Consider the following 16,096-nt stretch of genomic DNA (forward strand, 5'->3'; position numbering starts at 1 on the left):
AAAAGTGCTGAAAAAGCAAAAAGGAGAAAAGTGTGTATTAGTTAGGTAATGCTGTGTAAGAAACCACTCCAAACTTACTGGCATACCAATACATTAATTTAAGAAACAATTTTATGCCAGCTCATCTGGGCAGTTCTCTGGTCTCAGCCGAGCCCCCCCCCCCCAACCCCCGACGCATCCGTGCTTGGTTGTGGGTTGGTTTTGCAGATCTTGGCTGGGCTCCCTTATATAGTTGATGCACCAGCTGTGACAAGAGAGCTGGATAGACTCTGATGCACATGGCTGCTCATTCTCCAGCAGGCTAAACTGGGCCTATTCCCATGACGGTCACCGTGTGCCAAGGAGGTGAGCAGAAGCCCACGGTTTCTCTAGAGGCCTAAGCCTGGCACTATCACAATGCCATTCTGAAGGCACTTTATTGTTCCAAGTAAGGAACAAGGCTAGCCCAGGTTCAAAGACAGAAGAAACAGTTTCTGCTTTTTTTTTTTTTCATGGAAAGAGCTACCAAGTCACACTGAAAATGGGCCTGGAACAAGAGAGAAAATTCTGGACAGTTTTGAAAACAACTGGCCACAGTGTATGTTGCCTAGAAACCAGAAAGCTGCACTACTTTTACGAATAAAACTGCCACAGGTGTTTTGAAAACAAGAAGTTTCCTGTCGTCACTGTTTCTGCGCTACTGCTGGTGGACAGATCTCCAGAGACAGAGACAAAGGGCTGTTCTTTTTGCCCACGTGATAGTCTTCTCATCAGTGCTTTCCGCCAGGAAACTTAGAAGGAAGGCAGTTTTGAAAGGAATCTGAAAAATGTTGTTTGTGGATTTCTAGATCTCTGTGAGACACTGAAACTATAGCAAAGAGCTACATGAAAAATTACTGCACAGTACTATCACTTTAAGACTAATCCCCCTTGCTCGATATTTAGGTTGTTTCTTTGGAGACATAGCATAAAATGTGGAAAGCAAAGATATCAGTGGGATAGTTTTTGAACCCAATGGACAATGATATTTAGTTTATAATAAAAGTACTTAAGGAGAGACATGTCCTCTTTGAGCTCAACGGGGAACAGATAATATATATACTGGAGCATCTCTACATGGTTCTGATATAGGCTAGGCAGGGAGTCAGGAACAAAGGAGCTGGGGGCCAGGAGGGGGTGGTTTCCAGCGACCTCTGTGTCTCTTTGTCCTGCTGTCTTAACTCCATCTCTTTCCAGGACAATTCAGCACACCCTCTTTCCCATGATGCACCTGAGCCTTCTCCACAATGAAGAAGCCATGATGGACACATATACACTGAGTTTCACATGGCGACACCATGCAGACCTTCCCAGAGGATATCATGCACACGGAACTCCACCCAAATCCCAGTGCATCTGTATGTTCAACTAGGGCACCAGCCCCTACCCACTAAAGGGGACTATTGCACTAGGGTCCATGTGGATTCTCCTCATGATGGACGTCTCTCCTCATGGGGCTGCCCATATTCACCTCTGAATGTATGTTCTATATCTTTCAAAGTAAATATTGCTTGGGGCCGGCGCCGTGGCTCACTTGGCTAATCCTCCACCTGCGGTGCTGGCACCCCGGGTTCTAGTCCCATTTGGGGCGCCGGATTCTGTCCCAGTTGCTCCTTTTCCAGTCCAGCTCTCTGCTGTGGCCCGGGAAGGCAGTGGAGGATGGCCCAAGTGCTTGGGCACCTGCACCCGTGCCGGAGACCAGGAAGAAGCACCTGGCTCCTGGCTTTGGATCAGCGCAGCTCCGGCCGTGGCAGCCATTTGGGGGGGGTGAACCAATGGAAGGAAGACCTTTCTCTCTGTCTCTCTCTCTCACTGTCTAACTCTTTCAAATAAAAAAAAAAAAGAAAAAATGAATATTGCCATTCTTGCATTTCATCCATGTCTTCTTTGAGTTCTTATCTCATGCAGAAACAAGAATCTAGAATGAATATAGCTGGGGACCCTTCATCTCCCCCGCCCCGACAGCTCTGCTGTATCCCTCCGTGAGTAAATTTGTGTTCATCATGCTGGGAAGCACACTGGTGATTTCCATGCGACTCTGTAATCACAGAGTTTACCTCCAAATCCCTGTCTTCATGTTGTATTCTCACTTGGTTGAAATCTGCAGGAGTAATTCCTAAACCATAATTATACACAACATGTTACCTACATTTCCTTAGGTCCCAATAGCCACAGGATAAATAAAGGTCCCTAAAGCGACTTTTCAAAAACTGTTTATGGGTTTAGCCTCTATGCATTTCATTGATTGTTTCAAATTTTTATTACAAATGTAGTACTGCCAGTAAGAAAAAAACAAGTGAGCATTTTCATAGGTGACATTCCTTTCTAATACCATTCAGAGATTGTCATGTATGTTTATCCTGAATGTTTCAGTATGAAAACCCTAATGCATCACCTGATTCCAATCACAGACGATTTTATAATGTCCTTCTGTTATTTAGGACTGAAGTATTATGTATGATGTGTTTTTTAAAAGATTTGTTTATTTTGAAATAATTACAGAGAGAGAGAGAGAGACAGAGACAGAGAGAGAGAAAATCTTCCAGACGGCCACAACAGCCAGTGCTGGGCCAGGCCAAAGCCAGGAGCCTCATTGGGGTCTCTCATGTGGGTGGCAGGGGCCAAGCACTTGGGTCATCCTCTGCTGCTTTTCCCAGGCCATCAGCAGGGAGCTGGATCACAGTGGAGTAGCTGGAACATGAACTGGCACCTGCAGCGGAGGCTGGGGTCTTAGGTAGTGGCTTTCCCCACTATGCCACAATGTTGGCTCTGTATGATATATTTTGTCTTGATGTGTTCTTTGTTTCACTATAGTTCACTGTATCAGTATTTAAAAATGTAGCGTACAATTCTATCCCATTGGTTTGTCTTCCTCAGCAGAGTGCATGTTCTCTGAGGATAAGAACCTTATTTATTTTGCTCACAGCTATAGGAATGCCCAATGCTTAGAAACATATCTGAAAAATTGTAGGTGGTCAATAATTTTATAGAATGAATGAATATGTGTATGTCAAATCAGATGAATATTTGAGTTGTTTCCATTTTTCACTATTTTCCAATAATGAATTTTGTGATTCATGTTCTTGCAGACATATTCTACATGCATTTTTTTAGTGTAAATTCATAGAGAAGGAATTACTAGGTCAAAAGACAACAACAGGGAGTGGGCATTTATCCTAGTAGTTAAGATGCCTGTATCCCACAGTGAATATCTGGGTTCAATTCCCAGCTCTGACTCCTGACTCCAGTTTCCTGCCAATGCAGACTCTGAGAGGCAGGGGTAATGGTGCAAGTAATTGGGTTTCTGCCCCCCATGGGGGAGACCTGGCTGCACTTTTCCCCTCCCCCATTGCTGGCATTTGGGGAGTTAATTTAGCAGATGGGATTGTTTCTCTCTCTCAAATATTTACTGAAAAAAAATTGAAGAACTCCACCCATCTGAAATTCTTTCTGCCATGTTCTGGAAGTTCTCAGTATGAAGGGAGGTGGCACTTGGATGTACAACTCAGTCTCCCAACTATCTCCAAGTGCTGCCCTTATCAGTCCTGTTACTAAGTGGCATCACCATCTTCCTTCCTTAGAGCTTGTTCTGTTTTGAAGACATTGTCTGAGTCTCTTGTGGTTTCACCCAATGTTCTGAGCCATTCAACTATCATTCTGTTAAAATAAGAACAGTACCTTTTGTCCCTGTTATGTTTTTGCTAAGGAGCCTATATTGGCTACAAAACTTTTTGTACTTCCTATATCTTTATGAACATTTTTGTAATCTAGCCTTTTTCTTTTTTTTTAAAGATTTATTTATTTATTTATTTATTTGAGAGGCAAAGTTATGGACAGTGAGAGGGAGAGACACAGAGAGAGGTCTTCCTTCCGTTGGTTCACTCTCCAAATGGCTGCAATGGCCGGAGCTGGACCCATCCGAAGCCAGGAGCCAGGAGCTTCTTCCCGGTCTCCCATGTGGGTGCAGGGGCCCAAGCACCTGGGCCATCCTCCACTGCCCTCCCAGGCCACAGCAGAGAGCTGGATTGGTGGAGGAGCAGAAGGGACTAGAACCGGCGCCCATATGGGATGCCGGTGCAACAAGCAGAGGATTAACTTACTGCGCCATGGCGCCGGCCCCTAGCCTTTTTCTTTTCCTTTTTTTAAAAAATATTTCTTTATTTATTTGAAAGTCAGAGTTACACGGAGAGAGAAGGCGGAGGTTGGGGGGGGGGAGAGGTCTTCCATTCACTGGTTCACTCCCCCAAATGGCTGCAATGGTTGGAGCTGCACCAGTCTGAAGCCAGGAGCCAGGAGCTTCTTCCAGGTCTCCCGAGTGGGTGCAGGGGCCCAAGGACTTGGGTCATCTACGGCTTTCCCAGGCCATAGCAGAGAGCTGGATCGGAAGAGGAGCAGCTGGGACTCGAACCCGTGCCCATATGGGATGCCAGCACTGCAGGTGGTGGCTTTACCAGCTACACCACAGCACTGGCCCCTAGCCTTTTTCTTAATCTCCAAGGCTCAGGGAAGAAACATGAGGGCCTGCATCATTCGCTCTATATCTATATCAAGCTGTTCTCGGAACAGTCCTGACCCTCTGATGATTACCAAGGCCCTTGAATCAAGTTTGCTAAGCTCAGCTCCTGCCCTTCGTTGGTTGAGTGCTTTCCTGAGTACCTTTTGCAAACCTAATCCTAACAGATCCAGTCTCAGTCCTGTAGACATTTCTGAACGCCAGGGTAAAAGCTATTTTCGGTTGCTCATGTAGGGACCCTGGAAACACCAGATATATTAATAAATATAGAAATATAGATGGTGAGATATATGTTCAAATTTCATATAAACCAGTTTTCAGAATAGTTCAGGATTTTCCCCCTTAACTCCTAAAACTTTAATATTTGAATCTTACGGGCTTCCTTTCTATAATTTTTTCTAGTTATGGATGTAATATACGATCATTTAGAAATATGAGGACATAGGGGTCCATATTGTAGCTCAGTGGTTTAAAATGCTGGAATCCCGTATGAATGCTAGTTTGAGTCCTGGCTGGTCTGCTTCTGGTCTGGCTCCCTTCCTCTGTGCATGGGAAAGCAGCAGAGGATGGCCCAAATACTTGGGCCTCTGCCACCCATGTGGGAGACCTGGATGGAGTTCCTGGCTCCTGGTTTTGGCCTGGCCCAGCCCTGGTCATTGTGACCATTTGCAGAATGAACCAGTGGATGAAAGTCTCCCTCCCTCTTTCTGCCTTTAAAATACATAATATAAACCTTTAAAAATTTTGGGGGAATAGAGTAACTATGAAAAGAGAAAATCAAATCATGCATGATCTCTCCATGTGTTAGCACCACTGTGTTTTTACATAGTTAAGGCTACGCTGCATAATACATTTTTCTGTTGTTTGCCTTTTTCTTAGTACTATAATAACAATTCCCCTCTGTGACCAAGAAAGTTCTTCATATACACACTTTCTAATAACTCTGTGCTGGTTCATTATTTAGAAATACTATGTATCAGTGTTGTAGGTGTTGTTTTAAATCAATCAATTATTTGAAAGGCAGAGAGAAACCTCAAATCCACTGGTTCACTCCCCAAATGCCCCCAAAAGCTGGGACTGGGCTGGGCTGAAACCAGGAATCAGGAACTGAATCCAGGTCTCCCATGTGGATGGCAAGGACCCAATTACTTGAACCATCATCACTCCCTGCATTGGCAGGAAGCTGGAGTCTGGAGCTGGGTGGGGAATCGAACCCAGATACTCTAATATGGGATGTGAGTATCCCAAGTGGAGGCTTAAGCACTGTGCCAAACACCCACCCTGGGCTTATGTGTTTTAAAAGCTGTCCTCCAGGCTTTCCATCAGAAGTCAATAATATTTTCTCCCATCACCCTGATCTGCTTGTCACTGAGAACCATAGTCTTTTTTTCTGAGCAGTTTCTTTAATCTGTCCCAACTGAAACATCTGGGGAATTTTCCAAAAATACCAATTTCTGTGGCCCTTTCACAGGCTGATTTGATCAGCTTCTCCGGACAAGGAGAACGCTCAGGTATTCAAAAATGTAAAAGCTCCCCAGGGGATTCTGAGGCAGCCAGTGTTGAGACCCATTTTTTTGCACCTGCCCTCCTCCCTAACCACACCGCCACTTTCCTAGGTCAAGTCCTCAGCTCCCAATGAGGCTATTGCAGTTACCTCGTAATTCTTTTTCTTCCTTTCTAGTCTCTTCCCTCGGTAACCGGTCTTCCTTCACGCTGCTCCCCCAAGTTACTTTTCTAAAACAAAGGCCAGATCGCATCACTCTCCTACGGAGAGACCCTCATCTACTCTCCGCAGCCTACAGTAGAGGATCGAACCGCGCCACCACATTCCAGTTGGCATCTCTGTCTCCCTTTCTGGGTCCTCTGGTGTGAGCCCCACCATTTTTTCTGAGTAAGTTCTCTGCTCTTATTCAAGCTGTCTTTGTTCATGCTGTTTCCAGCCTGTAACGAGCGTCTTCTCCAATCTTCAAATACCACCATTATCTTATTCATATTTCAAGGCCCATTTAAAACATCACACTCCTGTTCAAGCAGTCAGCACTCCTCTATTAAGTTCCTGCTATGTACCATTCATCTGTGCAATCATTTGTCTTCAGTTTCCACAGTATCTAGGTGCTAAGGATATAATAGTGAACAAAACAGACAAAAATAATTTCCCTTGCACAGACTACATTTTAGTGGAAGACACAGGCAAAGACAAAGCGAGACAGAACAGCAAGCACATAAATAAGGAAACGTTAGAGAATTAGAACAGGTGGTTGACTGGGTATCTATTTTCAGGTGAAATGCCCTCTCTAAAGAGGTGACATCTATACTGAGATCAGAATGCCAGAAAGGAAGGGACAAATCATTCAGAGTCTAGGGGCTGAAATGTGCCAGAGAGAGGGTCAGATACTAAGACCCTTGGGAGAAACGAATAGAAAGCAAGCCAAGGGGCAGGCATTTGGCATAGACGTTAGGAAATTTCTTTGGACACCTGTGTCCCACAGTTTGAGTTCGAGTCCTGCCTCTGGCTTCTGATTCCAGATTCCAGCTAATACACACCCTGAAGGCAGCAGGTGATGGTTCAAGTGGTTGGGATTCTGCCTCCTATGTGAGAGACCTAGATGGAGCTCCTGGCTCCTGGCTCAGTCCTAGCCATTGGAGGCGTTTGGAGAGTGAACCAGCAGATGAGAGTGCTCTTTCAAATAAATAAACAAAGAGAAAATTTGATGAGAATAGAAAAGTCCAGAGCATCTGAAACGCAAGGCCAAAGGGAGAGGAACGGCCGAGAAAGTCGGCGTCAGCTCCTGTATGCTGTGTCAGCCAGACTAAAGTGTTCAAATTTGATTTGGGGGAAGCCACTTGAAGGTTTAAAGCAAGGGCGCAACATGATACGGTTTGTGTTTGAACAAGATCACTCTAAGTGCTGTGTGAACAACAGATTAAGGGAGTGACAGGAGAGGAGCAGCAACCAAGTAGGTACTTGGTGGCAGTCCAGGTCTCCTTGCTGAACTGAAAGCAAATTAAAAGTGAAAGCTTCCCTTGCTTTTAGGCAGAAGATGGATATACTTGGTGATGCCTAAAAAGACCCGGATGGCTGAATTCTCTGTAGCCTCCTGTACACCTTCATTGTCTGCTGCTGTTGAACTTTGCTGATCTTCCTTCAGTTCCCTGAGTGCACCATTTCTTCAGGCCCCAGGATCTTTGGACTCGCTGTAGTTATATACAGGGGTACTTCAAAATACTTGTGCTACATTGAATTAAAAGAAGTTTGTTTTGTCATGAGGTAAGTTTTTTATTGTTAAAGATTTATTTATTTATTTACTTGAAAAGCAGAACTACAGAGAGGCAGAGGCAGAGAGGTCTTCCATCTGCTGGTTCACTCCCCAAATGGCCACAATGGCTGGAGCTGAGTCAATCTGAAGCCAGGAGCCAGGAGCTTCTTCCAGGTCTCCCACGCAGGTGCAGGGGCCCAAGGACATGGGCCATCTTCTACTGCTTTCCCAAGCCATAGCAGAGAGCTGGATCAGAAGTGGAGTAGCTGGGTCTCGAACCAGCGCCCATATGGGATGCCAGTGGCTTTACCTGCTATGCCACAGTGCCAGCCCCACAAGGTAAGTTTTAAAATCCATGTATTTGAGGGGTCTTCAAAAAGGTCATGGAAAATGCATAGTGTGAAAAAAATCTTACATAGACTTTTACATTTTTCCCTCAAAATAAATTTGTCTTTTTAAAAAACATTTATTTTTAAATTTTTATTTGAAAGGCATAGTGGCAGAGGAAGATCTTCCATCTACTTGTTAACTCTCCAAATGCCTGCAACAGCTAGAGTTGGGTTAGACTGAAGCTTGAAACCTGGAATTCCAACTGGATCTCCTACATGGGTGACAGGGGCCCAAATATTTGAGCCATTGTCTGATGCCACCTAGGATGCACATTAGCAGGAATTTGGATCAGAAGCAGAGGCAGGACCTGAACCCAGGCACTCTGGTACGAGATGCAGGTATCCCAGATGTAACTTAAATGTAGTACCACAATACGTGCTCCTAAACTTATGTTTTTAATTCAATTTTCCATGAACTTACAACAACTTTACTCATTTATTTATGAGGGAAAGAGAGATTGAGAGGGAGAGAGAGATTGGACCCATCTGCTGGTCACTCCCCAAATGCCCATAACAGCTTGGGCTTGCCTGGTTCGGTCCAAAGCCAGGAGCCAGGAGCCAGGAACTCAATCTAGGTCTCCCACATGTGTGGCAGAGATCCGAACAGTTGAGTATGAGTGCCGCTTCCAAGTGTCTGCATTGGCAGGGAGCTGGAATCAGGAGTTAGCGGTGGGGATCTACCCCAAGCACTCTGATAGGGGACACGGGTGTCTTCACAAGGGTCTTCACTGCAAGGCTGCACACCCATCCCCGTGAACTTCATATCATTTCTTTGTATGGTGATATACGCATAACATAAAACTCATCACTTAAGCAACTGAAAGGTGTGATTCAGTGGTTTAAGTACATTCATAGTGATGTGCAGCCATCAGCACTATCTAGCTGGAGAACCTATTTATTTCTCTAAGAGGACACCCCATACCCATTAAGCAGTGACTTCGTATTCCCTCCTTCCCCCAGTAACCACTCATCTTCCTTTTGTCTCTCCAGATTTGCCAATTCTGGATAGTGTATACTGATGGAATCACACAACGTGTGGCCTTTGTGTCTGGTTTCCTTCACTTAGCATAATGTTGCACCAGGTACTGGCATACCATTACTTTTTTTTTTTTTTAAGATTTATTTATTCGAAAGGTAGAGTGACAGAGAGAGAGAGGAAGTCTTCCATCTGCTGGTTCACTCCTGAGATGGCCACAATGGCTGTAGCTGTGCCGATCCGAAGCCAGGAGCCAGGAGCTTCTTGTGGGTCTCCCACGCAGGTGCAGGGACCCAAGCACTTGGGCCATCTTCTACTGCTTTCCCAGGCCATAGCAGAGAGCTGGATCGGAAGTGGAGCAGCTGGGTCTCAAACTAGCGCCCATATAGGATGCCGGCCCTGCAGGCGGTGGCTTTACCGGCTATGCCACAGTGCCGGCCCTATTTTTTATAGCCGCATAAAATCCCATTGTATGGAGACACAACGCTTTGTTTCTCCACTCATCACTTGATGGACATTTATGTAGATTGTTTCCACCCTTTGGTCATTGTCAATAGAGCTGCTGTGAACATTCCTGTGGAAGTTTTTGAGCACCTGCTTTCAATTTTTCTGGGTACATACGTCGGAGTGGAATTGCTAGGAAATATGGTAGCTCCAGTTGTATTTTGTCAAAGTGTAGAGTCGAGAATCTTAGACATGAGTTAGTTTCCTGTGGCTGTTGTAACAACTACAGCTTTGGTGGCTTAAATAAATAGCAATGTGATCTCTTACAGTTCTGGAGGCCATCGGTCAGGATTTAAAGGGCCAGCACCCTCTGGAGGTGTCCAGCTATTCTTGGTGTTCTTTGACTTCCAGGTGTTTCATGGCAGTCTCTGCTTCTGTTGTCACATGGCTTTCTTCCTGTGCATTTCTGTGTCTTCACATGGCCCTGTCCTCATGATACTTCTTCAAGGACAGCAGTTGAATTGGATTAAGGGCCCACGCTACTCCAGCATGACCTCATTTTAACTTAAATAATTATATCGGCAACAACCTTATTTCCAAATAAGGTCACAGTCTGAAGTACTGGAATTAGGACTTCAACATAGCTTTTTGGGGGACGCAAGTCAATGTGTTAGACAGTAAGATAGAAATCAGCCTATGTGTATGAAAGGGGCCTCAGGAAGACAAAGCAGCTGCAGAAGCTCCCCTGGGAAGCAGCCCAGGATTTCACACTACCAAGTCCTGCCCAGAGCCCAGTAACTCTCCAGGCGGTCCCAGCCTTCCCGCCCCAGGAAAGCTCTCTCCTCAGTACCACGTGGGCTACCTCGCCAGACAATGTGGAGCAATAAAACCTTCACAGCTTTCCCCCAGGGCAGGCACCCTAGGGCAGCCCCTCTGTCTGGCGCCAGGCGCGCCCCCCCCCCCCCCCCCCCCCCCCCCCCCGTCTGACAGCACTGAGTCCTCAACCCTTGGGAGGAATTCACCTAACGCACACTCAGCTAACCCTTCGTCCTGGAGGAGGAGGAGGGGGAGACGCGGAGAGAACTGGGCCCGTCCCCTTAGAAGCCCCAGCGTGAGTACAGACTGCGCTCAGCTCTCAGCGCTCTGCTGAGCCGCCCGCCCGGCCTGCCAGGTGCATTCTCTCCATGGAACCCTGTGACCCTGCCTTCCCCAGCCCGAGTGAGTGGGCGCTCTGATTCCGTCCCCTCCCTTCTGACCTTGCTACCTTGCTTACCACCGCTCTCTGTCTCATGTCTGAATTTTTTCTTGTGCAAAGACAAGAACTTACCCCACCATCACCACTAACAAATCCAGGACAGACTGACAGATATTACGGTACATGTGAATCCTCTGGGGATCTTACTAACATGCACGTGGGGAGGGGGGGAGGGCTGAGGCTCTGTGTTTTCAATAAGCTATCCTGGTGGTGGATGTCAATGCTGTCAATTTAGGGAAAAGGTGCCTGACTCGGCCTGTTCCTCTCAAGACTTTCCCAGTTGTAGCAATGAGAATCCTGAATGTGGGGAAATGCCTTAGGTCCGGGAAAACTGGGATGATTTGTCACCTTATACCACAGAGCACAGTTTGAGTGACAAGGACATAGCTATGAGCTATGGTAATTTACCTGTTGGTTACATTGCTGAATATACATATTTATTTTTACATGTAAATATTTTTAAAGATTTATTTATTTGAAAGTCAGAGTTACACACACACACACACAGAGGTCTTCCATCCACTGGTTCACTCCCCAATTGGCCACAACGGCCGGAGCTGCGCTGATCCAAAGCCAGGAGCCAGGAGCTTCTTCCGGGTCTCCCACGCGGGTGCAGGGGCCCAAGCACTTGGGCCATCTTCTGCTATCCCAGGCCACAGCAGAGAGCTGGATTGGAAGTGGAGCAACCAGGACTAGAACCAGCGCCCATATGGGATGCCGGCGCTTCAGGCCAGGGTGTTAACCCGCTGTGCCACAGCGCTGGCCCCTTTACATGTAAATCTTATTTTTGTAGAACAGTTGGAGATTTCAAGAACTTAGATCGAACAGACATTCCAGAAAAGCTCCAAACTGAAGCAGTGAGTTAGTTTAAGTTGACGGGTATCATAACTCATGTGACCCTCATCTGTTAACTCACCAAATGATCTGCAATGCTTAGTAGTGGCCTTGCAGGGCTGAACACTGAAATTTCTCACTCCTTTACATAGCAACTGTCCATGGCCAAGACTATTTGAGGTTAAAGGAGCTCACTGGGCTTCAAGTCCTCAGTGCGCTTTCCCTGCTGCTGCAACCACAGGAATGAGCCCAGGACTGTGAAAGCGAAGGAGAAAGATCCTTTCCGAAGTAGGAGGTAAGCTCATTGCAGTCGGCTCAGCCGTTGTCAACGTGTGCTTCATCTTAGAATCACCTGAGGAGCTGCAGAACCCACCGAGCCCTCGCCCCACAACAAATGACTCAGAATAGCTGGGACTGGGCGCAGGCATTCATAGATGTTTGTTTTAAATCTCTCCAGGTGATGCAGATGAGCAACTAACATTGAGAATCACTGTGCAGTCTTTTTTTTTTTTTATAACAGACATCTTGTTTAATCAGTCCCTAACCTGTTACCTGCACACATTCCTCTTCACTCCCCTCGATGCCCACATAGTCTTTGGTTCTGATTGATCACTTCCTTGACCATGTTCTCCTCTTCCTCATAGTTGGGTCTTGTTCATACAATGGCGTCACTGACCTGGGACCATGTATAACTTGTTGGAGGTAATTATTATCCCCAAAACATCTGACCTTGGCAGACCTTTCCTAAACTTCATTGATTCTATTTTTGACTCTTTCACAAAAGGTATCCTTAACATCGTCCACCATTGAGTTAACATGTGAGGGTGTTTCTCTTTTTGACTGTAGATTCTCTCAAGAGTCAAGCTAAATTTCTCAAAATATCTGCACCATGTTCCTCTACAAACCAGCCCTGAGAAATTTTGATGCAATGCACATTCTTTTTTATTGCAATATAATTCACATGCCATAAAAGTCATTCTTTTTTAAAGATTTATTTTATTTGAAAGCATTACACAGAGAGAAGGAGAGAGAGAGAGAGAGAGAGAGAGAGAGAGGTCTTTCAGCTGATGGTCCACTCCCCAATTGATTGCAACGGCTAGAGCTGTGCTGATAAGAGGCCAGAAGCCAGGTGCTTCTTCTTGGGCCATCTTCTACTGCTTTCCCAGGCCATAGCAGAGAGCTGGATTGGAAGTGGAGCAGCCGGGACTCAAACCAGCACCCATATAGGATGCCAATACTGCAGGTGGCAGCTTTACTCACTACGCCATAGCATCAGCCCAAAAGTCATTCTTTAAAGTACACAATTCATTGGCTTTTAGTATATTCACAAACTTGTGCAACTATCATCACTGATTCCGGAGCATTCTCATCACTCCAGAAAGATGCTCTCTACCCTTGAGTCATTCCTCATTCCTGCCACCTCCTCTTCAAGCACTAATCTATTTTTTGTCTCCAGGGATTTGTCTATTCTAGATGTTTCCTATTAATGGAGCATTCGAAATGTGATCTTTTGATCTGGCTTCTTTCATTTAGCATTTCTGAAAGTTCACTCATGTTGCACGACATATCAATACTTCATTCATTTTGTGGCTGAAGAATTTTCCATTGAACACATATATCACATTTTGCTTACCCATTCATTAGTTGATGGGCACTTGATTTCTTTCCATCTTTTTGGCTATTGGGAATAATGGTGCTGTAAACGTTCATACTCAAGTTTTTGTGCGGACATGTGTTTTCATTTCTGTTGGCCAGATAATTAGGAGTGGAATGGCTGGGTCATATGTTAATACTATGTGCGACATTTGCAGGAACTGCCAAATTGTTTCCCAATATTATATTCTGACCTCCTTGATGTAGCTCTCTTCATGAGTGTGAGGTGGTTTGTATCTGTTAGTGGGACAAACGATTCTCAGGCACGTTAAACGTTTTTCTTATCTGTAAAACATCTTACATGCATGAGGAATGATTTCTCACGTAGAACCTTCTTGTCATCTGGTTCCATCAGTTCTAAATTTGAGGCAATCCCCACACTGGAGCTCTTGGGGAGCCCAAAGATAGCTTTAGTGGTGAGGATTTGGGGTCTCTGCCTGAGCTACTGGGTTTCTGATCATCCCTCCAGCCACCTGTCACAGTCTATTCCTGGCCGACAAGGACTGCTAGTTGCCGAAGCATGACTACTGAAACCGCTTCCATCTGAGAACGCCCACCAGGCATACAAGTGCAGAGCCGTGACTGATTCGGGGGCGAGGAGGCGGAGACACTCATAAGCCTCACGGAGCCAGGTGCATCTACCGCGTACAAAGGAGAAACCTAAACGACCAGGCGCCCTGGGCGAAGTTCCTTTGACCTCTGATCCCGCCTTTAGGCTCTGGTATTCCCTGTCTGGTCCGCCCCGCCCCTCTCCTCGCCTAGGGGCCTGAGCCTGCGCGGGATTGCAGGCGGGAGCGGTCTTCCAAGCATGCGCAGTCGCTCGGCCCTGCTCCTGCAGGAGCTCCCGCGGGGTGCGCGCTCGCGCTCGCGCTCGCGCTCGCGCTCACGCACACGCACAGCCTCGCCTGCGCGCGCGCGGGCCCTCTCGCTGCACGCGCCCCCGCCCCGCCCAGCCCCGCCTCCTCCCCCTCCCCCTCCCCTCCCCCTCCCGCGCGCCCGCCCGCCGCCAGCCGCCGCCGCCGCTGCCTGAGCTCTGTAGTATGGCATCGAGGAGAATGGAGACCAAACCTGTGATAACCTGTCTCAAAACCCTCCTCATCATCTACTCCTTCGTCTTCTGGGTGAGTGCTCACGCCTGGCCAGTGGCCGGGTCGCCGTCCATCAGTCCTTGTGCTGCTGCTTTTAGAAAGGAAGGTGCGGTGCGGGGAAAACCCAAGCCAAAAATCGAATCTCGGCCCCCGGCGCTGGGCGCGGGGTTGCCTGGGTCGGGGCTGGAGGATGGCAAGGTGTAGGTCGCGGCTGCTGGGACCCTGGACCCAGCCGGGCGAAGTCTGCAGGGGGCTGCGTGGCGGCGGTGACTGCAGGTTGTCGACCTTTGCAACAATTTTGTGATGCATTGATTTCGTTTTTAAGCTGGCGGGATAGGGTCAGTCCCAGGGGAAAGTTGCGGGTTTATTCGTCTGTTTTTCTCTGTACACCTCTCCTACCCTACTTTGCCAGCCCATTCGCCGCCTCTCTTGGGGCTAACCTGTGACCGGCTAGGAGGGGGCGCGGGAACGCAGGGTTTGATCCCAGATTCCCAGTTATTGCCGACCCCGCGAGGCTGCGGGAGAGAGGCGCGAGCAGCCCCTCTGCCTGCCAGGCTGGACAAGGGCCACCAGAGTCCCCCAAAAGCACTAATGGGGAGCCTGTGCCGTCACCGCGTGGAGGCGCACCGAGGGGAGTCTTACATAAGTCAGGGGCATATCTGAGCTTTCTCGGGGATCCAAGAGACGGGGTCGTAGGACCCTTTTCCTACCCCTCTCCGTCCTCACACGCTCCGTCTGGTCTCTCTCTTTCACGGAATGAACCCTATGCGCAGCAAGCTGGGGCAAGACCCCCGCCGCTTGGCTACAGCGATAGCGCCCCAACTCTGTTCCCCATCTAACCAGCGCTGCCACCGACCGCTGGAGCTCAATGCAGAAGGGTGACGTCAGCCCCTCAGCCAGGGCCGCGGGGGGCTGCGTGGTGCACCTCGCCCAGGGATAAGCCCTTCTGTGCGCGGGAGGAGGAGGCGGGGAGGAGGGGGCTCCAGGCTTACCTCATCCTGTTTGGCAATTCGTGGAATCGGTGCAGGGCTGATACTGCAGTGATTCACTTGGAGAGGTGGGTGGTACTAAAAGACCATTCCCCGTGCTTTATCTTAACATGTAGAGCCCCGTCTGGTTTCCCATTCCCACACCAAGCCACAGCCACCCCGCCGCGGGCTATCTGCACCCCTCCTCCCCTGTAATCTGGGTCATTTCAGCTTCCAAGGAAGTCTTTTTGAAACCTGAGGCTCTGTAGGAAAAGCCAGTCCTGCCTTTGGTTGTTTTTCACCTTACCCCCCTACCCCCCCATTAGCCCTAATTTTGCTTTGAAAGTGGAGCACAGCGCTATATGAGGTTCCCAGGCGCAGCGTGATGGTGACTGGTGCTGTTTGCAACGGCCAGGGCGGGAGCAGAGATTTATTAAGACTAAAAAACAAACAAACAAAAAATCTCCCCGATTACCCCTCTCCCGCCCTCCACCCCGGGCAATTCCTTGTCACTGGCAGTGGTGATAATTCGGATGGGGGAAAGTGTGGGCTCCAGGACCGGTTGTATCAGGAGCTCTGCAATATCAAACAGATGAACGGATACAGTAGATCACATAAGGCAAACGCAGAAGAGGACTCTCTTTGGCTTGCAAACCACACAGGTTGAAACATCTCAGTGGTAGAATTATGAGCTGTGCACG

General features: G+C 47.7%; 1 protein-coding gene across 1 annotated transcript in view; it reads left to right on the top strand.

The window, feature by feature from the left end:
* The first annotated feature begins 14,291 nt into the window (after positions 1 to 14,291).
* The window catches only part of TSPAN7 (tetraspanin 7), a 120,828-nt gene continuing 119,023 nt past the window's right edge, over positions 14,292 to 16,096 (top strand). The window contains exon 1 of the mRNA XM_017349860.3: positions 14,292 to 14,460. Within this exon, the coding sequence (XP_017205349.1) occupies positions 14,380 to 14,460 (81 nt within the window). The 5' untranslated portion in view covers positions 14,292 to 14,379. The remainder of the gene's footprint in view (positions 14,461 to 16,096) is intronic.

Source organism: Oryctolagus cuniculus, chromosome X (assembly GCF_964237555.1).
Source record: "Oryctolagus cuniculus chromosome X, mOryCun1.1, whole genome shotgun sequence".
Classification (NCBI taxonomy): domain Eukaryota; kingdom Metazoa; phylum Chordata; class Mammalia; order Lagomorpha; family Leporidae; genus Oryctolagus; species Oryctolagus cuniculus.